The 20,000-nt window shown below is 40.9% G+C and overlaps 5 protein-coding genes across 12 annotated transcripts in view; 3 read left to right on the top strand and 2 right to left on the bottom strand.

The window, feature by feature from the left end:
* ints11 (integrator complex subunit 11) overlaps positions 1–5,514 on the bottom strand; it is a 13,241-nt gene extending 7,727 nt beyond the window's left edge. For both annotated transcript variants that reach the window (XM_027144892.2, XM_027144893.2), the window contains exons 1-10: positions 5,217–5,514; positions 4,347–4,444; positions 4,158–4,231; positions 2,999–3,227; positions 2,780–2,878; positions 1,864–1,898; positions 1,615–1,753; positions 1,446–1,510; positions 1,171–1,360; positions 140–223 (exon numbers count right to left, since the gene is read on the bottom strand). In XM_027144892.2, the coding sequence (XP_027000693.1) occupies positions 140–223; positions 1,171–1,360; positions 1,446–1,510; positions 1,615–1,753; positions 1,864–1,898; positions 2,780–2,878; positions 2,999–3,227; positions 4,158–4,231; positions 4,347–4,444; positions 5,217–5,244 (1,041 nt within the window). In that variant the 5' untranslated portion in view covers positions 5,245–5,514. The remainder of the gene's footprint in view (positions 1–139; positions 224–1,170; positions 1,361–1,445; positions 1,511–1,614; positions 1,754–1,863; positions 1,899–2,779; positions 2,879–2,998; positions 3,228–4,157; positions 4,232–4,346; positions 4,445–5,216) is intronic.
* Positions 5,515–5,740: 226 nt separating this feature from the next.
* LOC113641843 (ceramide-1-phosphate transfer protein) lies at positions 5,741–7,981 on the top strand. The gene is made up of 2 exons (XM_027144895.2): positions 5,741–6,056; positions 6,562–7,981. Exons 1-2 carry the CDS (start codon positions 5,944–5,946, stop codon positions 7,082–7,084), a joined length of 636 nt encoding a protein of 211 aa, XP_027000696.1. The 5' UTR covers positions 5,741–5,943; the 3' UTR covers positions 7,085–7,981.
* On the top strand, positions 7,853–9,741 carry ubxn10 (UBX domain protein 10). 7 transcript variants are annotated; one of them, XM_047806997.1, is made up of 4 exons: positions 7,901–7,984; positions 8,226–8,282; positions 8,619–8,666; positions 8,848–9,741. In XM_047806997.1, exon 4 carries the CDS (start codon positions 8,856–8,858, stop codon positions 9,537–9,539), a length of 684 nt encoding a protein of 227 aa, XP_047662953.1. In that variant the 5' UTR covers positions 7,901–7,984; positions 8,226–8,282; positions 8,619–8,666; positions 8,848–8,855; the 3' UTR covers positions 9,540–9,741. The 7 variants fall into 7 exon arrangements, with proteins under 7 accessions (XP_047662951.1, XP_047662953.1, XP_047662954.1 ...); XM_047806998.1 differs by having other exon boundaries at positions 8,619–8,723; positions 8,851–9,741; XM_047806996.1 differs by having other exon boundaries at positions 8,619–8,723.
* Positions 9,742–9,891: 150 nt separating this feature from the next.
* ddx19a (DEAD-box helicase 19a) lies at positions 9,892–15,905 on the bottom strand. The gene is made up of 12 exons (XM_027144894.2): positions 15,597–15,905; positions 14,541–14,595; positions 14,383–14,430; positions 14,003–14,138; positions 13,405–13,497; positions 12,917–13,019; positions 12,349–12,463; positions 12,075–12,246; positions 11,723–11,960; positions 11,468–11,630; positions 10,914–11,105; positions 9,892–10,844 (listed from the first exon to the last, which is right to left on the bottom strand). Exons 1-12 carry the CDS (start codon positions 15,651–15,653, stop codon positions 10,783–10,785), a joined length of 1,434 nt encoding a protein of 477 aa, XP_027000695.1. The 5' UTR covers positions 15,654–15,905; the 3' UTR covers positions 9,892–10,782.
* A 2,853-nt stretch (positions 15,906–18,758) lies between these two features.
* vwa5b1 (von Willebrand factor A domain containing 5B1) overlaps positions 18,759–20,000 on the top strand; it is a 32,082-nt gene continuing 30,840 nt past the window's right edge. Inside the window, exon 1 of the mRNA XM_027144764.2 lies at positions 18,759–19,129. The gene's annotated coding sequence lies outside the window, so the exon portion shown is untranslated. The remainder of the gene's footprint in view (positions 19,130–20,000) is intronic.

Genomic DNA, 20,000 nt, shown 5'->3' with positions numbered 1-20,000 from the left:
ACTACCCCGACTCTTGACTACCCCGACTCACACATACAAACACACAGTGGTGATGTGAAAACTGCCCAGAACGACAGCACTGATGTTGACGTGGATCAGATGATCAGATCAGTGGAACATCTTCACTATAATCCCTCACCATGTTCTTTTCATTGCCGGCCCATTTCTTGAATATCTGTAAAGATTGACCAGCGTGCAACATCCCCGGTGTAGCGAACACCACCTGGAACATACACAGTTACAAATCAGCACACACACTCTTTCGTTCTCCCTTCCAGTCTGTATACAGACGAGGACATAACATCAGATCACATACGTCTTGTGGAATCTGCAAAATAGTCGTTAATAACTAATAATAACTTAATAATAAATAACAAATAGATTTGTAAAGTTCGTCGCGACAAACTTTGATGTTGGCTTTGAAGATGCAAGTTTTCGCAAAGGCCGGTGCTTTTTGGAGGCGAGTGGACATAAGGGTCAGTGACACTGACATAAGTGTTTTATATATATATGACATATGTGACATAACTGTTATAAGTGTTATGACATAAGGGTCAGTGTTACAGATAGTGGAAGCAAGTAGACAGAAAGCTAGGGTGCAAAAACATTTGGAGGTAAGTGGAGACGAGCATGTGACGTCATCAGAATGCCCATGAGGAAGTTCCCCACATTGGGCTGAGTGTTTTGATATGTCACATGTCCATGTTTATAGATTTTGCATATTTTGGGGGCGGGGCCGGCCACGGCACAACCGAAAGGCCAGTCGGTTCACCAATTTAAACCTTTGTTCAGAGTCTCACCCTAAAGGAGCTGGCCGAGTTTGGTGTAGATAGATCGAAAGCTTGCCGAGTTATAAACCTCCAAATGGGAGTCTATGGGGAAAAAGGCCATTTTGAGACCCGGTACCGGAAGTACCGGTACTCGGACCGCTTAGAAAAGTAACAGCATAAAACTTCCGACGAGGGTCTACAACATATCCAAATTGTGTGCATGTGGCTGGAAAGCCCTAGGAGGAGTTACTCTGGATACAGCCACATAATTACTGGATTCGGCACGTTCCCGAACAACAGTATGAGAAAAACCGGAGTGTGTAAACTTTTGAACCGGTTTAATTGTGTAAATAAAGTTACTAATGTAGAGAGGATTCTGTACGTTAAGATAAAATCGTACCATGGGTCCGGGATTGTCTGCGTAGGAGCGATCGAAGGCTTTGATGTGTTTGAACTCGAACATGTTCCTCTGCACGAAGGTTTTGCGGATCTTCTGATTGGTCCACGTGATGAAGAGTTTGTAGTAGTGGTTTGCTTTCTCCGTCAGACCCGTAGAGAAGTATATGGGTGCTTTAAGGTTCATTCTCTCCCTGTCAGGGCAAACACGCGCCGCTTAGACGTTTCGGTTACGGAAGTGTGTAAAAGTGCGTGAAGCTCGACGGCTTCGGTGCTCACCAGAACGTTTCCAGAAGGATGCAGAGCTCCTGAGCTCGTCCCAAAGCAAACACCGGAATGAGGACCTGCCACGGACGTAAAGATAAAAAAAAAGTCGATCGGATGAATAAAATATAGAACGTGTAAACTAACCGAAGTGTGACCGGTGTATTCACGCTGCATTTCTGACCTTTCCTCCTCTCTCGATGGTCTCGTGGACTTTCTTTAAGAAGTCTCGCTCTCTGCAGCGCTTCGAGTCGCGGATCGTTGTGGCGTAGGTCGACTCGCTGATCAGAATATCTGGACGACATTTGTCGATCCAGGCCGCTCTGGAAAAAAAACAAAAACGATGACGATCATCAGGGTTAGGTGTGACTCAGAAAGTTCTGCCACTATAAGAAAAACAAACAACATCAAACAACAAACAAAAAAAACTCACCCTAAGTGTCTGTCTGGTGTCATGTTGTAATCGCCCTGTATAAAGACAAGGCAGAGAAGGAGACATACATGACATACAGGAGGCAGCCGTGTTATTTTGAAGTACATCACCACATCGTCTACAGTGAAGAGATCGGGATTTAAAGCTACAATTCTCAGATTCATCACACAGGTTTCACAAAATGTTCTTTAACATACATCGTGTGTGTATCTGAGGTACGTTTCAAATCTGTGCATGAAGTCTTGTGACGGAATGGAGATATTTCCGTTACGCCGACATCGTATAAAGTTTAGAACGTTTTAAGATCCAACATTTAGACTTAATGGCTCCAGTTCCTCCGGTCACTAGTTTGTTAGTGTTAATGGTGTAATATGGAAATATGGTGTCCCACAAGGTTCAATTTTAGGCCTCCTGACTTTATTTCCCCCCACATTATATTTATATATAACGGGCAAAAAGAACTGTGAAGGGAGGCACGGTGACTTAGTGGGTAGCACGTTTGCCTCACACCTGCAGGGTTGGGGGTTCGATTCCCACCTCTGCCTTGTGTGTGTGGAGTTCGCATGTTCTCCCCGTGCCTCGGGGGTTTCCTCCGGGTACTCCGGTTTTCTCCCCCGGTCCAAAGACATGCATGGTAGGTTGATTGGCATCTCTGGAAAATTGTCCGTAGTGTGTGAGTGTGTGAGTGAATGAGAGTGTGTGTGCCCTGTGATGGGTTGGCACTCCGTTCAGTGTGTATCCTGCCTCGATGCCCGATGACGCCTGAGATAGGCACAGGCTCAGCGTGACCCGAGAAGTTCGGATAAGCGGTAGAAAATGAATGAATGAAAGAAAAAGAACTGTGATGTTCACTTCTGTACTGATTCAGATAGAACGGAATAAACAGAAGATTAGAAAGCAGGAATCGAGCGCTCACCGTGTAGACGACCGACTCTGAGCCGACTTTAATTTGGACCATCGCTGCCCCGAGGACGTGTCCTGCGTAGTAGGCTTTGATCTCCAGTTCATCGTCCACCTACAAGAGAGATTAATGAGAGATGAAAGGTTCTCATGTAGAATGGTCCTTTGTATTACAAACTCCACCTTAGGAGCAATGAGATGTGACACGATCCAGGGTGTGTTCGGCGGTACTCGCCTGAACGGTCTGGTGCAGGTTTAGCGGCACCACTTTCTTCATGCAATCTTTGATCATCTGTGAGGTGAAGAAGTTGGTCTCGCCCTTTTTGTCCACGGTGATCTTGCGAAAGTCCTCCAGCAGGATGGGGCAGATGGCTTTGGTGGGGTGGGTCATGTAGATCGGGCCCTCGTACCCCACCATCTCACTCATGTAGGGAAGAGCACCACAGTGGTCCAGGTGGAAATGGCTGAAGGTGCAAGGAGAGTGGATTTAACTGTAGATCTAATATTTTTGTACTGGACATAATACCACAGCTTTGTTTCCACATAAACACAAAAGTAATTATCGATACGGTGAACTTTTTTGTGAGAAGATCATTCGACCTCGTGCCTGTTTGTGATGGCACAACAACTCGTTCCACAACATTACGTTTAATTACAAACATTTATTTCTCACCTATTGCTGTGCTAGAGGAATAAAACACTTCCCAGTTCATGTTGAAAAAGGAAAACAAACTTTGGCAGTGGTTTTATTTTCCCCATAACGGCACAAAGTTTTCAAAACGTGTTCAAAATCTTAGATGAACAATTTTTTTTTTTTAAATTCTAGTGAAAGAGAAATATTAACGCTGGGTGTGTCTAATCTTATCCGGAAAGGGCCGGTGTGGGTGCAGGTTTTTATACCAACCAAGCAGAAGCCTCACCAGAGTCTACTAAAAGCCAAGAACATCTGATTAAACAGGTGGAATCAGTTGTGGCTTCTGTTTAATTGGTATAAAAACCTGCACCCACACCGGCCCTTTCCGGATAAGATTGGACACCCTTGGTGTAAATGGTCCTGGAGCTTTATTTTGACTTACAAATGCTCATGACTCATAACAAGGCAGCTATTATGTTTGATAATAATAATAATAATAAAGGGGAACGGTGGCTTAGTGGTTAGCACGTTCGCCTCACACCTCCAGGGTTGGGGGTTCGATTCCCGCCTCCACCTTGTGTGTGTGGAGTTTGCATGTTCTCCCCGTGCCTCGGGGGTTTCCTCCGGGTACTCCGGTTTCCTCCCCCGGTCCAAAGACATGCATGGTAGGTTGATTGGCATCTCTGGAAAATTGTCCGTAGTGTGTGAGTGAATGAGAGTGTGTGTGTGCCCTGCGATGGGTTGGCACTCCTTATCATACCTTATTATAACACAGTCCAAAAAGTCTGTAAGGCGGCCGTTCTGAGTGATGTAAGAGAAGTCTGGAAAACGTCTCTAACAAAGGGAAGATAAGAAATCTGCCTCAGTTTAGACATTCGGCACCATTTGTCCAATTTTGTGCAGTAAAGTAGGCAAAAAAACAACAGTATTCTGCTGGTCAGTAACTTACATCATCATTAAATCCCATATGCATCCCACAGTCCAGCATAATGTTCTTGCCTCCTATAGAGAGCAGAATGCAACTGCGCCCAACATCCTGTCCAGCACCTACAACACAAAACATCAGCTTTAAACAAAACAATTCAATTCTAATTTATTTGTGTGGCGCTTTTTACAATGGACGTCGTCTCAAAGCAGCTTTACAGAACATACGCATAGAACAAGAGGTTAATATAAAGAATAATATAACGATTAATAGAATACAAAATTCAAGATTTATATTAGATATATTTAAATGTGTATGTATTTATTCTCAATGAACAAGTCTGAGGTGACTCAGGTGTCTGTGGGGAGGAAAAACTCCCTTAGATGGTAAAGGAAGAAACCTTGAGAGGAACCAGACTTAAAGGTGAACCTCATCCTCATGTGGGTGACAGTGGAGGGTGTGATTATAAATATACAGTCTGATAAATGTTGTATTGATGCAAAAGACCACATGGAGTTCACATCTCCTCTATAGTATCGCGGAGTCTAACTGGAGCTGGTAGATCTCTAGATGCCTCTCTAGATGTAGGGATAGTGGTGAAGGTGTTGGGCTAAGAATCGGAAGGTTGTGAGTTCGATTCCTATGTACACCAAGCTGCCACTACTGGGCCCCTGAGCAAGGACCTTAACCCTCAATTGCATAAAAATGAGATAAAATGTGGAAATTTCTGTACGTATATCGAACACTACACGGATTCAGCTGGTCGTGGATTGTTTTTCTTTTACCGCACAACCCGAACATGATTTATTCCTCACGATACACACAGACATTCTAACACAGATCCATATTAAGCTCACGTGATACTGTTTAGCGTTATTAACACACGGTTCTTACCCAAAGGAGTCACTTTGATGTCCGGCATCTTGTTATTTTTTTATCTTTCTGGTTATGTTAGCTAGCTGATTGCTAACAATGTTAGCTAGCTACAGCTAAGCTGCTTCGGTCACCTCGATTGCATTTATAAATGAAACCTTAAAGCTATTCAGGAATACACAAATCCCCTAATAACGTCTTAATAAACTCTGCATAAAACAACAACTACTTTAGCAAAGCACGTGGACAAAGCGTCAAAATATTAATAACATGACGGACATGATGTAGAAATGCCGCGACCGCTCAAAAACAAACAATACGATTGGTCTAATCTAAGCACGTGACACCGCTGCTCGTTTTAATTGGTGCACGACTTTCAAACCCGGAAAAGGCTATACAAAAAAAACAATCAGATATGCCCTTTGTTGTATACCTGTTTTCTGAAAAAAACCGCCCCTTTTCTCTCAAACTTAGATTCTGATTGGATAAAACACTGATAAATCAAAAACCAAAACCAATCAGCTGAGAGAACGTTTTGACAACACGGATAAACAATCCGGAATACGTGTAGGGAAAAAAATCGCACTAATCTGAAGTTAAAACCGCGCTGCTTTCTACAGCATTCTTAGAGTAACTACATATCTTAGTACCTGATTCGAATTATTTAATTGTAAATAATATTTTTTTTTGTATCCCGACTCGTTCATTTCAAAGCTTGGATTACTTATAATAACTAGAATATCTAGAAATGGCAGATGCTTTCAGTCTACAGGATGTTTTGGACAACTTCAAGTCGTCTCTTAGTGATAATAAGGAAGTCTTTATAAAGTACTATATATCAGGATGGCGAGAGCTTGTGAGGTATTTCATTTGTTTTCTCCTGTGTACAGTATATGTATCATGCTATATTCAGCCCTATAAAATATGATTTGTATACTTATTTTGTAGCACAGGGGAAAGCATTTTGTGTATCATTCTCTTAATTTGCTCTCAACCATGACCAGTGTCAGAGAGAGAGAGCCTGTTGATGAAGTGCATCCCTAAAATGTAAAGATACTACCACCACCATGCTTCACTGTAGGGTTCCTATAAAGTAGCTCCTTGTTCAAGGGTGTATGACTGACGCGTGTTCATTCAGCTCTGGGCCCACTCATCTGGCCCAGATGAACTTCAGAACTAATTCATTCTGCGATACGTTGAGTGCAAAGCAGGGACTACACCAGAGATGAGAAGCCAGTCCAGCACAGACACCATGCGCATACACCCTGGAAGAACATAATCTTCTCATTTTGTTCTCAAACTGAAACTATGATCTTTATTTCATTGTTTGTTCAGTCAGAATCTATTTTGTTTTCCCCTGTCTCAGCTTTATGAACAGCCTGGGAAGTGTCTTCTCCTTCATCTCCAAGGATGCAGTCAACAAAATCCAAATCCTGGAGAACTTTCTGATGGGTGAGAATGGGACGCACTACCTTACCATCCAGTCCATGGTGAAGTACGAGTTGGACAACGAACTGGTGGATCTTGCCAAACGAGGCAGCCACCCGGAGTCAGGCTGCCGCACGTTGCTACGTCTACACCGTGCCTTGCGCTGGCTTCAGCTCTTCTTGGAAAGTCTGCGCACCAGCACTGAGGACAGTAAGACCTCCGTCATGTGCTCGGAGGCCTATAATGCTTCGCTGTCACCTCATCACCCCTGGATCATCCGGAAAGCAGCCGGAATGGCGTTTTGCGCTCTACCAGGCCGCAATGCATTCTTTGAGGTGATGAACGCAGGAAGTGACCAGGAAGTGATCACACTGTTGGGTGAAGCTTTACCACTGATCTCAGAAGTCCATCAGATCACGGAGGACCTGTATGCGAAAAACAACCTGCTCGACTTACCCTAGATGGTTCTGCACTACTTGACATATTCCATGGTTACTTGATGCTTGCTGTGTGTTATATATTACATTATGTATAATATATATATGTATGCCTGTATATTCATGCTATTCCATTAACTTTCCAAATACACTGGGATATGAGCATAGTTAATTATAAAAATAAGAAATTGTAATCACATTTATTATTGGTTAAAAGGGATATATCAATCGTACTTGAATTACTATACTATGAAATATATTCAACATAGCTATAATATACAGTGTTGTACATCTAAGAAATGTTAACCATATGTATCTTAATGTACACAATTTTTTGATGATTCATGTATGTACTCTAGTGACGTGATTTAAGGCTCTTTTGAAAGGTCAAATCACTTGGCTCTCCAATTGACACTTTCAATTGTTATTTTTCTGAACTGGACAAAATTTGCACTGTTGTGATCAGTGATCATTATTCTTTGCCTGACGATGGCCGAGTACCATATGGTATTGCGCCTGTGCTTCATTATAAAGCTTTATTTCTATTTATTTTGATAATGCACTACCTCCACACAGATGTGACTCATTTATGCAAACAATCAAATCAAATTGTGAAAAATAGATTTTTCCTTGGAGCCAGTGGTTATCGGAGATCAATCGATGAATAAATGAACTAATTAAGATGCAAAAACATTTTCATGCACCTATGACAAAGCACAAAGGAAAACGTATATTGTTTCTCAACCTTCATTCAAAAGAACCGATTCAAAGAGTCGACTCACTCGTAAACGACACATCCCTTATTCTACACAATTATTCAGGTGTAAATAATTGTTCTGTATGTAATCGGTAAAACTGCGGATGTTGTCGATATTAGCAACTGACTGAACAGAATGGAAAATAAATCACACCACCACGTCACAGGTCTGTTGATTAATGTTGACATCATGTTCACATCAGAACACCACTTTTATATAAATAACCTCACAGAATATCCCTCGTTTATTACAAAGCAGATTTTGTATGTTATAGAAAGGCAAGTTATAGCTAATTATATCGGCGCACACACACACACACACACACACACACACACACACACCAGCGTCTCGCTATGGACGTTTATTATTTATTTATTTTTGTTGTTGTCCTTTTTGTTGCCATGGAGCCTCACTGCTTTAGCAACATGAGTGACGTCACGCCAGCGACAGACTAAAAGCTTGAGGTAAAGTTGTACTCTTCATACATTTATATAGATATTATATTATATGTTATATATATTATATACATATACTTATTAATATTATTTAGAGTAAAGCTGAAAGCCATTAATTATCCCGTCTGTGAAACTTAAAATTTGGTTATCATGAAAAGAAGCTAGCAACGAAGCTAGCACGCTAAAAACACGCTAATTGCTAAACAAGAACAACAAACTTCTTAATCAGTTACAAATATTAATGGTGTAAAACATCCTTAAAACTAGTTCTCATCTTATCTCTAATGGCAGCTAGAAACAGTCATTTCCTCATCATCCTGTGGTTCTCTTTCCTGACATTAATAGGACAACAACAACAAACACGGTCATGTGACCAAGAAACTCACTACACAGGTCTGACACTGGAGACTCCTTTCCATTACAGAAAGCATCATCACTAACTTGTCTCATGTATGTTTCACCGTAACAGATTAAACTCCAACCACGTCATTGATTATTTTCTTTTCTTTACCTGCAGTGTTTTATTTTATACCTTACAGTAACAACTATGTCAAAGTGCTGTTTCCTTTTCTAGCAGGAAACATGCATGTGATAAGACCAAAATCTGCCAAAGGACGCACCAGACCTAAAGTTACAGAAGCCTGTACTGCAGACGATGAGCTTCTACAAGAGGTGCGTCCGTTTTCCTCCCACCCTCCCTCTCATCCTCCTCATCCTCCACCCACACCAAGCCACAGGTTCGACTCATCTCCATCCCCGCGTCCTCTGGTTAGGCAGAATAATCTGGGTTCAGCAGGTGAAACTGTCCTCAACATCCCGCTGATGTCACTAAACAAATACAAAGTCCTCCCTTCTATTGAGAAGAGATCAGAAGAAGAGGCTCCAACTAGCCATATGGAGGAAAAGTCCTTGAGGTCAAGGCTCCATACAAATAATCTCAGGAGTGATCAGGAGATTGAGCGGGCATCTAGTGGAACTGTCAGGATGTCAACTTGGTGCCAGGAGGGTGAGACAGGTGACCTAGGGGTTCTGCTTGCTCTCAGGACTCCATGTGGTCAGAGGCTCAAGTGCCAGTTCCAACCCACAGACACACTCCAGGATGTCGTCGCTACAGCAGAGAGAATATCCGGAAAAACGTACAAACACGTCCTGATCGAGACCATGGAGGTTCCCCGGAGGAGCTTCACCAATCTGAACATGACTCTCTCTCAGTGTAGCATCGTTACTAAATCAGTCTTATGCATAAGCCTAAAAGATGATCCTTAACATTTTCAAAACGGTTCCTATTAATAATTTGCCTTTAATAATAATTAATGGACAATATTGTTTTCATGCACTGTACTGAATAGATATTTTCTTACGTTCTCTTTACAGCGTCATATTGCATAAAGACACTGATCGAATGTTTTTATTTTTTAAAACAGTATAGTAGATCGTAGTTATTTATTAAAACAGTTCTGCATTTTTATACGTTGTCTCCTTTTTTGTGTGAGGTTGAACGTGCTTCTCTGGGACATCCTGATGACGATCCATCAGCCACATAAGACAGGAGTATCAGATTTATCTGATAAAAACGGTAATAATAACTTCCGAGTATACAAAATACTATGACAGAAGGTTCCAGAAGGCAGGAATTTTTATTGAACATATCAGTAAACAACTTTAAACAGCTGAATCCAGCAGAACAGAAAAACACAAGTGTTGCAAATACAATTTTACAGCTAGTATGTAACCGAGTTCGATTGAATCCAAACACAGCAATCTCAATCCAAAGCAAAGTGCATACTTATTCAAGTAAAAAAATATATATAAATAAATATTAAATAAACCATTCCTTATTTGAAAGGAAAAAAAAAGTACACAAATCTAACTATCCCTAATCATCCGGGAATATGTCGGTGAACACAAACAATAACCGATCCCAAAAATCAGATCAAAAATCAATCAAATATCTCTTTAGATCCAAAAAAGAAACTTTTATTTTACTCCTCGTATCACGAAGGATAAACATCTCTCTGAAACAGATGGGTGAAAAATAAGTTCGGTAATATTACATATTACTCATAAGGAATGTCTTTAGGAAGGCGTGTTTCACATTCTTCAAAATTCTGAGCCTCGTAATGTCAAAGTGCAACATCGGTGTCATTGTGATATGAGTAATATGCCCTTTGGTTGTTGTGGAGCCAGTGTGCTTTCCACAGCACATCAGAATGTGGTTAGTCCAAAAAGGTGTTCATGTCACAGCAGAAAACACAGCAGTGATAACGTAATTATTCCTCCAAAACCCCTCAGTAATTAATTAGCTTCATATACTGAGCAGAGTTGTTACTGAACACGGAAAGTGCATTAACCCAAAAAAAAAAAAAAAAAAAAAAACATTATCAGCTAAGGATAAAGTTTTTTTGGCAAAGGTAAACTGAGAAATTCAAGTGAGAACTCGTGAGATAACACTAGAAAGTAAATGTTAGTGTTTTGTTCTTCTGTAGTGCGTTTTCTTTTCTCCGTCACCTCAGTATGCAATCTTTTCAATTTCATCGAGGTCCTCTGTGTCCAGCTTCACTATTTTCTTATCTACAAAACACAAATCGTCATTCAAATTTTATTCGGATTTCAAAATTCCTTGAGAACTAATTGACTTACTGAAGTGTCCCTCGATGGCTCTGAGCACGTCCATGCTCTGCTCGCTGTCCACCATGTTGATGGCCAGGCCTCGCTTGCCGAAGCGTCCCGTCCTGCCGATCCTATGCAGGTAGGTCTCGTTGTCTGGGTTGCTGTCTTTGTCCAGTGGAAGGTCAAAGTTGATCACCACAGAAACCTGCTCTACGTCAATACCTGTTGAGCACAGATGAAGTGTGTGTTCTTCGTTCACTATGCACAATCTAGGGGTCACAACTGGCACAGAACTCAGTGCAGAACAGACACTGGATATAAATGTTAATGTATACGATTTTAACGAACACTAAAGCCAGATGTTAATTTAGCATGTATGGAAGGAGTCTCCAGTGTCTCTGCAACAATAATAACTATAGGAGGCATCGTTCTATTATTAATTAAAAAAAAATCGAACTGGTAAACACATTTGGAAAGCATTTATTCAGCCTAAATATGATCTAAATACTCATTCGATCTGTTGAGACTCCTTTCGTGTGCTTTGGACATCAGTCGTTGTGCCATAGCGCAGCAAAAGTTCTCACCTCTTGCACACACGTTTGTGGTTATCAGCACTTTCTCTTTGCCGTCTCTGAAGCGCTGGATGATGTCCGCTCTTTGTTCGACTGTCAATTCTCCGCTCAGCAGCGCCACCTGGTGACCCTCTTCTGCCATCATCTTTGACAGCCTGGCAGCTGTTTTGCGAGTCTGCAGCAAGAAGACATGATGGTGGCGTGTATGTACAGATCACATCCCTTTAAAACAGCCAGAGTAAGGATGAGGTCACTAATAGCACATACATGGCAAAAGATCATGGCTTGTGCGATCGTGATTGCGCCGTAGATGTTGCACAGTGCGTTGAACTTGTCGTTTGTGTTTCTGCTTAGCACGTAATACTGCTTGATGGTGTCCAGGGTTTCCTCCTCTCTCTTCAGTCGGATGATGTTGGGATCGGGGACGAGGCGCCCGGCAAACTGCCACACCGAGTCCTCAAAGGTTGCAGAGAAGAGCAGCATCTGACAGTCTTTGGGCAGCTTCCTGTCGACAGAACAACAGACCGCGTTACTCAGTGAGATCTATATTTAATGCTGTGATCTACAGTACTTACAGCTTATAAATATACTAGGCTGTTGTTCACGTCACGTCCCTCACCTCTGGATGCGGATGCATTGGTCTTGGTGACCCTGAATGCCGATCAGGACGTCAGCCTCGTCTAGTACAAACACCCGAATTTTCTTTGGGTCGATCAACTTTTTTTTGGTTAACCAGTCGGACATGGTGCCTGGGGTGCCGATCACGATTTGCTCCTGGATTGCTCCCTCAACTGAAAAATGCCACAGGCAGTTACATGCACTTGTGCTCAATCCCATTATTTAAATTAGTCTCTAAGGGGATGTGGTGCTTTGTGCTCATGTAGGTCACTTACTTCTAGTTCCTCGAATGGCGTAAGCCAGTTTCACCTCGGGGTAGAACTTGCCCATCTGCTCCACAACCTTACCGATCTGTAGGGCGAGCTCATAGGTTGGAGAGATGCACAAACACTGCAGGGTAGACAACACAGAGACAACGTACTTATTGCCCAGTTTTTGAAATCCAATGTCTTGATTGCAGCTCAAGACACTTACAGCAGAGCAACAGATGTCCTATTCTGGAGCTCCTATCAAATAGAAACCGGTTATAAGCAAATAATCAACAGTGGAGGAGGAATCCTTTCCCAGCACTGGCTGGTTGTTTCACCACCACGATTCTAGCTCTTAATCTGATTATAGAGAAAAAGCTTAAACAGATTTGTCACCTAGAAGCAGCGACTGCGCTTTAAAGATACACTAAACATCACAAATGTCTTCTTTAGTGTGTTGTTTGGCATTTGTCACTAAATCACATGGAACACATGGGGTGTGCTGTTTTATTAAAATAATAAACAATGGTTACTGGTTGTTGTGAGTTACTGTTACGCTGAGTTATAAGGACATACAGACAATGCTCCTGTTCACCTGGGTCCATTTGTTCGCTGGGTGAACGTGGCTCAGCATGGCCAGTATGAAGGCGGCGGTTTTGCCTGTTCCGGACTGAGACTGTGCGATCAGGTTCTGAGGCCTGCAACCACAAGAGCACGCATATGTGGGAAAAGAAAAAATCAGGAGACCTTAAAAGCATGGATGTTTTACACTTATATTATGGGACATCACCACAAACACCGCAGTACAGATATCAGAGCTTTGAAAACATTTTTAAGTGGATTTAAAAGATGATGGGTCTGATCTAAAACCCTTCATGTATAATTAGTGTAGCGGAAAGTCTGCCTCAGTTTCCACGGTCTGCTCTTTCTATCCTCCGAAGCTTTTCACTTCACTCTCTCTCTATAATAAATTACCCAAATGCACGTCTCGGGTCAGAGTTACACACTGTGCATCAAAATGAAATGCCTCTGGGCAAAGATCAGCAGTTGGCTCAGATGTGTGGGTGGAAATGTTCCGCTTACGGCTCTGCCAGCATCATCGGCAACGCGGTCTCCTGGATTTTTGAAGGTCTGTTGAAGCCCATTCCATAGACGCCCTGCAGCAGCTGAGGTTTTCTGAGAACACAGTGAACGTGGGGAAAAAAACACACACACACAGCAAGTGTGGAATAGGTGTAGAATATTATATTATAGAATATTATATATATATATATAGGAATATGTAGAATATTATAACCTACAATATAATTCGTTATTTTGCAAGGCGGTCGTACAATCGTAGGTTACAAATGAATAGTATCGTTTGTTGTCATGGAAACAGCGGTCACTGTGTGTGTGTCTTTACTAAGGATCTAATCGTATATGAACAACTCATTCTCACATAAACAGATAATGTATTCGAAAATAAATGCATTGTTTAAGATCAGTGCTTAGTGAGCTAGCTCACGATCACGGTACGATTACGTCCACGGGGCGTCTGAGTGTGAATGAGAGCTTTTGTGAAATGGCTGATGTTGAGGAATTGCAGACAGTTGAATGGAATACCGCCGTTATGCAATAGATGGCACTGGCATTGTGTTAGTCTTTACAGAGTAACGTGTGGTGGATCGTGTTCACGTACAGACGCAGCTCTTCGAATGTCTTGACGGAGTAGAGTGGTGAATTCGGGTCTCTCTGAAGCACCTCCACCTGGTTCGTGTTGTTGACGATTCTGTTCCTGATTAATTTATTCAGAAGAGACTGTGCGGCTCTGTCGTCTAGAAAACAGAACACAAAATTCAATGCAACTTAATTAAATAAAACCAGATTAAAATTGACTATGTGCAGACATCTGATATAGAATTCTGATATGATTTATGTCATAGTAGGTGGCTGCGTTTTTGGCTATAGTTCCATGCGTGCCGCATCGGCCAAGAAAACGATCCGTCAATCATCGTCAGCTATGTGTATAAATCCGGTACACACCATAAGCTTTACAAATACCAGAGAGAAAGCACTCACCTTTTTCTTCTTCTTCTGATTTGTCACCGTTTGGAGGTTTTGCTGTTTCTGAATACGAAAGAAAACACACACACAAAATAGTTCAGAACTAACAAACAAAAAAAAGTGTGTGTGTGTGTGTGTGTGTGTGTGTGTGTGTGTGTGTGATAAACAATGACCTTTCGCGTCAGTGTTTGGGATGACTCGCGGCTCTCTAATCCACAGCACTTCACTCTGTTCAGAGCAAACAATAACAGTCTTAAACAGCAGTTATTTACTGACTAGGCATAAAACACCAACATGGAAAATATTTTATCTAACAAATAAACACACACTGGAGGGGTTTCTGTTACGTAATATATACACTATGGAACATACATACAGTATAAATAATAATTTCAATAGATTTTATTATTATTTTTTAAATCTGACGTAAATCATTAATATTAAATACAGATCCAGGCAATATGAAGATATAATATTTGATTTATTTATATAATTATTGTAGATTTTTTTAAAATACATTTTCTTTTCGTAACTACAAACTGACTATGAAATAGCTGAAATATTTGACTTTTAAATTGTATTTTTTTTACTTTTAAATTGTACGAATACAAATAGAACAGTTTTACCTTCTCATTTTTAAAGTTCTTTTCTTTTTAAATAAATAACTAACACTTGCACCTTAAAAAATATCCCTGAAAAGGTTTTAAAAACTAGATCATGATGCATATTGTGTATCACTGAAGTTTTTTCAGCTTTGTGATCTGATTTATTTTTTTACAGCTCATCATTTTAAAACTGACAAAAAAATTAAAAATAAATTTTTAAATAGAAGAAAATAACTGCTTTTGTTCACAGTGAATGAACAAAAGCAGTTATTTTCTTCTATTTAAAATTTTATTTTTAATTTTTTTTATTTTCTACTAAATTATTTAGTTTTTAAAATAAAGATAAATAACCTATTTTTTTTTTATTTAATAGCAAAATTCTGAATATAACTAAAACGTTGTTAGTTTTGTGGTTGCATTTCTGAAGCTGCTGTTGTTTTTAGTAAATAAAATAAAATAAAATAAAATAAACTATAAACAGCGCACGCGACCCAAACACTGCTGCTCTACTCTGTTAGCTAACCTGTTAGCATGTTAGCTAACCTGTTAGCATGTGCAGCATATGATGATGAAGTATTATTAAATCAGAATAAAACAAAAAAAAACAGACAAACAATTTCTTACTGTTTTGGTTGTTGCTTCTTGTTGATCAACAGATAAAGCCCAAGAGTCAGAATCCATTTTTTTTTTAATTCTGTCAACTTTTTAAAACACACTGATTTATATGATATACTGAGCTTCTGAGCTTCTAACGGTTCGGTGTTTCTTCGTCAGTTGTCCGGTCTGGTTTCGGAAAAACGAAACTTTAGTTCCTGCTAGTCAAAAATAGCGCCTATGAATTATAAAATCAGTTTATTTGGAAAATGGGATATAAGTTAGAGTCTGAATTGAATACTTATTGCTACAGACGCAGTGCGGATGTGTCGTTCGTAAGAGAGTCGGTTCTTTTAGCTGTATACTGCACACTAATACACTGAGTCGTATTAATGAACCGATTCTTCTTCTTCTTCTTCTTCTTCTTCTTCTTCTTCTTCTTCTTCTTCTTCTTCTTCTTCTTCTTCTTCTTCTTCTTCTTCTTCTTCTTCTTCTTCTGTATTGCAATTGAATCACAAGTCAACCTCTGGACTGTGAATGAAATTAATCCAATTCGTTGTCCATTACAGGACAAAATGGCAAAGAATCGTTTGAGAGCCGAAAGATTCGACTCATTAAAAGGAATTCCTGTCACTAATAAATACTACACAGGTTCCCCACCGTTGTCCTGCACATGTTTGTGTTTAGTGACAGTCTTTATGAGTCATTAACTGTGAATCTGCAACGTATGGCATAGAAACAAAACTTTTTTATATCATTTACAACTGTATAAGAAGCAGTATATAGTTTGGGGTTTGTAATATAATCCAAAACCTACAGATCAATCATTTTTAATAGAAGAATATAATCATTTCTTAGGGGCTGTGTTCCTTCTCTTGGAAACTGCCTCCATTATTGCAGTGGAAGAACAGTGCCTAAAAATTAAATATGCAATTGTGCACGATGTACTTGTATTGTACTACTTATCATTATATTGCATCTCTTTAAAATTTGCATCTTGAATAGTTACAGTAATATACGGTGGATTTAAAAAGTCTACACTGTCCTGTTAAAATCATAGGTTTCTCTTAAACAGATATTAGACCTAATTATTAGACAAATCCAGTTCAACATCAGAATGTCCTCAGAAGAAAGAGACAGTTGAGTTAGAGCCCAGATCTAAATCCTGTTAAAAAAACCTGTGAAACGTCTTGAAGAGGCTTGTGCACAAAAGAGCCCTTTGCAATTTGATGGACATGGAGAAGTTTTCAAGGCAGCTTGTAATAAAATAGCCAAATCGAGATCAAAGATGGGGGCACGGTGGCTTAGTGGTTGGGGGTTCGATTCCCGCCTCCGCCTTGTGTGTGTGGAGTTTGCATGTTCTCCCCGTGCCTCGGGGGTTTCCTCCGGGTACTCCGGTTTCCTCCCCCGGTCCAAAGACATACATGGTAGGTTGATTGGCATCTCTGGAAAATTGTCCGTAGTGTGTGAGTGTGTGAGTGAATGAGAGAGTGTGTGTGCCCTACGATGGGTTGGCACTCCATCCAGGGTGTATCCTGCCTCGATGCCCGATGACACCTGAGATAGGCACAGGCTCCCGGTGACCCGAGAAGTTCGGATAAGCGGTAGAAAATGAATGAATGAGATCAAAGATCCATTTTATTGGAAGATTCTTATGTGTTTTTCTATGTATATATATATTTGTCTATAATTTTGCTGGTTGCTATATCACATTAAAGGTAGAAAATATCTGATGTGATTTATCTTGGTTTCTTTCTTTCTTTTTTTTTTTTTTTTTACAAAAAAAATAATTTCATTAGGGGTGTGTAAACTTTTTTTAGATCCTCTGTTGTGTGTGTGATTTATACCTGCGGTGAGCAAGAAAACAACACAGAATGCTAAACAGATGAAACCACCAGGCAGATGGGCTGCATCTGGATTCCACTCCTCTCAGCAAAGTACAGAAATCTAAGGTGACGTCTGAAAATTGGAAAAATGTTTCCTGGTCTGATGAATTTCGCATTTTGCTGCAATTGCCAAAGAATTTAATGTCGAATAATGATCCCTGGACCCAAGTTTCCTTGTGTCAAAGGCTGAGGCAGGTGTTGTGTTGTGTTGTAGTGGGAGACATTTCCTTTCTTCCAGGATGATAACGGACCATTTCACAAAGGACAAATCGTCTAAATCTGGCACGAAATCTGGGGTCCTACACTGTAACAATAATAAACACACGTATAATGACCATTATTGGAAATACTAATCACACACAGAATGGCATATTATTTAAAAATGTATAAGATTTGGTGTAATGTGAGTCTTTGGATCTTCCAGTTGTTTTTTTATTGTGTTGAAAAGGCTAGGCAGGATTGTCACTACCGGAGATGTCCCACCCGTGATGAGATATAGAGACAAGCGGCTGAGAACAGATGCTCTTGACACTCTAATATTACTCATTTCTGATGAAGACATTTCCTGCTGATGATTAAAGGCTAGGAATCGTCACGCATTTTCTATAAAAGTAATAAATTATATCGTAATTTCTTGGGTTGTAATTAAGAGAGGAAGAGAGAGAGAGAGAGAGAGAGAGAGAGAGAGAGAGAGAGAGAGAGAGAGAGAGAGAGAGAGAGATTTAATTTAATTGTGAAAGCTGAGATAAGCTCTCCTACCACACACACACACACACACACACACACACACACACACACACACACACCAACCTGTTGTCTTTAAGAAGCTCTAGAGGCTCCATATTGATTGTCATGGTTACCTTCTGTGCAAAAGCAGATGGATCAAATGAGCCACGGTGGCAAGAATGAAACCCATAATGAGAGTAAGACAAAAAAAAATAAATATATATATTTTTTTAGACCTTCATTCAAACAAAACATATGCTCCTGTCTGTAGGGGCCAAAAACAGAGCCTGAGAGCCTGCTGTAGTATCTGCATATTGCTGCATTTCATTTTCGGCTCCAGTTTATCCAAAAGGACGCATAAATAGGTGCCCTCATCAGTGAGTGTGACATATGAGTGGAGGAGGGCACACTAGGTGGTGCTAAGGCTTGGGGAAAAAGGGGATGGAGTAGTCGGGGGGGGGGGGGGTTATGTTGGTAGATGAGACATGCATTCACATCCTTCTCTGCATCCGTCTCTCTCTGTATCCTCCCACCGCCACCAAGTCCAGTCACAGACCAAGAGCTACTTTTTATAACCACATGTTGCTGTGGCGAGAGACTGCATCGGTGGGGTTGCAGCTGCTGCTCACACACATGCGTGTACACACACACACACACACACACACACACACACACACACACACACACACACACACACACACACACACACACACACACATCTCACCGTCTCTCTGTCTCCCTCTCTCAGTTGTATGGTGAGAGTGGTTTAATTCAGAGTTTCAACCACCTGTGACAGCTGCTGTTTCCTCTCCGCCGTTCACACAGACATCACTGACCACAGAAAGAGGCAGGAACAAAAGCCAGAGCCAAAGGACTGCTTTTCATGCTGCTTTCTCAAACCCTTGCAAGTATTAGAAGAGGTTACCTCCATCATCCAAACACCTATGTGAGGTAAGACTGCAGCTTTGCATGTTGATTTCTTATTTATTTTGTTTTATTAAGTCTCGGGTCAGTCGGGTTAACTGCAAAGAGTGGAGTGTATTTAGAGTGAATAGGCTCGAATCTGCCATTGATTTCTGAATCTACAATCTTTCACTACAAAGCAAAGATATTTAATGAATGAAAAGGTTTGAAAATAAAAGTCTAGCAGGATTAATCAGGGCAGTCGGTGAAGCTGGTGTGATGTGAATACGCAGCAACAGGTGACTCCTGGTCTCGTCTCTTTGCATGAATGGTTGCACGGGTAGAAGGGTCTATATTAGATGGAGGAGATCTCTTATTAGCCTGTGCACTGATTCAGTCAGCTGAGACTCTTGGGAGAGGAACTGAGTCACGCTCGGGGTTTTCCTGGACTCCCCAATCCCCTGCTTTTCTTTCTTTTTTCTTCCTCCTGGTTCATTTCTGTTTACTTCAAGCAAATGTGGCTTTGATTTGGCTTAATTATCAACCTGGTTGTTTTGGTGAGCTGCTTGGGTTATTTGCATCCCCACAAAATCTTCATCAGAGTGGGATCAGATTACGAGGCACCTGCTTTGTTTCAGACGCACCGCGTACCAGACACATGATGGCAGTCTTGGCATGGACCGGCAAGGTGGAGTGGTTTAACTCATCGCTGCTGTCCCTTCTCATTCTCATCTCAGTATAGCGACATGCCAAAGCCTAATGTAATAGAATTCTTCCTCTGTGCATGAGTTATTGCTGGCTGGAAGTCGGACGGATCGGATGGATGACGGAGATGCTGAATGCTGATGCTGCTCGATGATAACACTCACAGAGATGTTTTTATCTTCCATCTCTTACCTTATACTGGCCGAGGGATTAG

This window comes from Tachysurus fulvidraco, chromosome 23, assembly GCF_022655615.1.
Source record: "Tachysurus fulvidraco isolate hzauxx_2018 chromosome 23, HZAU_PFXX_2.0, whole genome shotgun sequence".
NCBI lineage: Eukaryota > Metazoa > Chordata > Actinopteri > Siluriformes > Bagridae > Tachysurus > Tachysurus fulvidraco.
Note: the sequence above shows the minus strand (reverse complement) of the source record. Positions and strands in the feature narration are given on the sequence as shown.

Bases quoted from the DNA above. Each gene is read 5' to 3' on its own strand.
- ubxn10 (XM_047806993.1), top strand. From the start codon at position 8,558: ATGGCAGCTAGAAACAGTCATTTCCTCATCATCCTGTGGTTCTCTTTC. The intron at 8,667-8,847 runs GTCTGACACTGG...TTCCTTTTCTAG, and splicing joins CCAAGAAACTCACTACACAG to CAGGAAACATGCATGTGATA.
- LOC113641843 (XM_027144895.2), top strand. From the start codon at position 5,944: ATGGCAGATGCTTTCAGTCTACAGGATGTTTTGGACAACTTCAAGTCG. The intron at 6,057-6,561 runs GTATTTCATTTG...CCCCTGTCTCAG, and splicing joins GGATGGCGAGAGCTTGTGAG to CTTTATGAACAGCCTGGGAA.
- ddx19a (XM_027144894.2), bottom strand. From the start codon at position 15,653: ATGGATTCTGACTCTTGGGCTTTATCTGTTGATCAACAAGAAGCAACA. The intron at 14,139-14,382 runs GTGAGTGCTTTC...TCTGTTTTCTAG, and splicing joins ATCAGAAGAAGAAGAAAAAG to ACGACAGAGCCGCACAGTCT. The intron at 13,020-13,404 runs GTAAGCGGAACA...TTGTGGTTGCAG, and splicing joins CCGATGATGCTGGCAGAGCC to GCCTCAGAACCTGATCGCAC.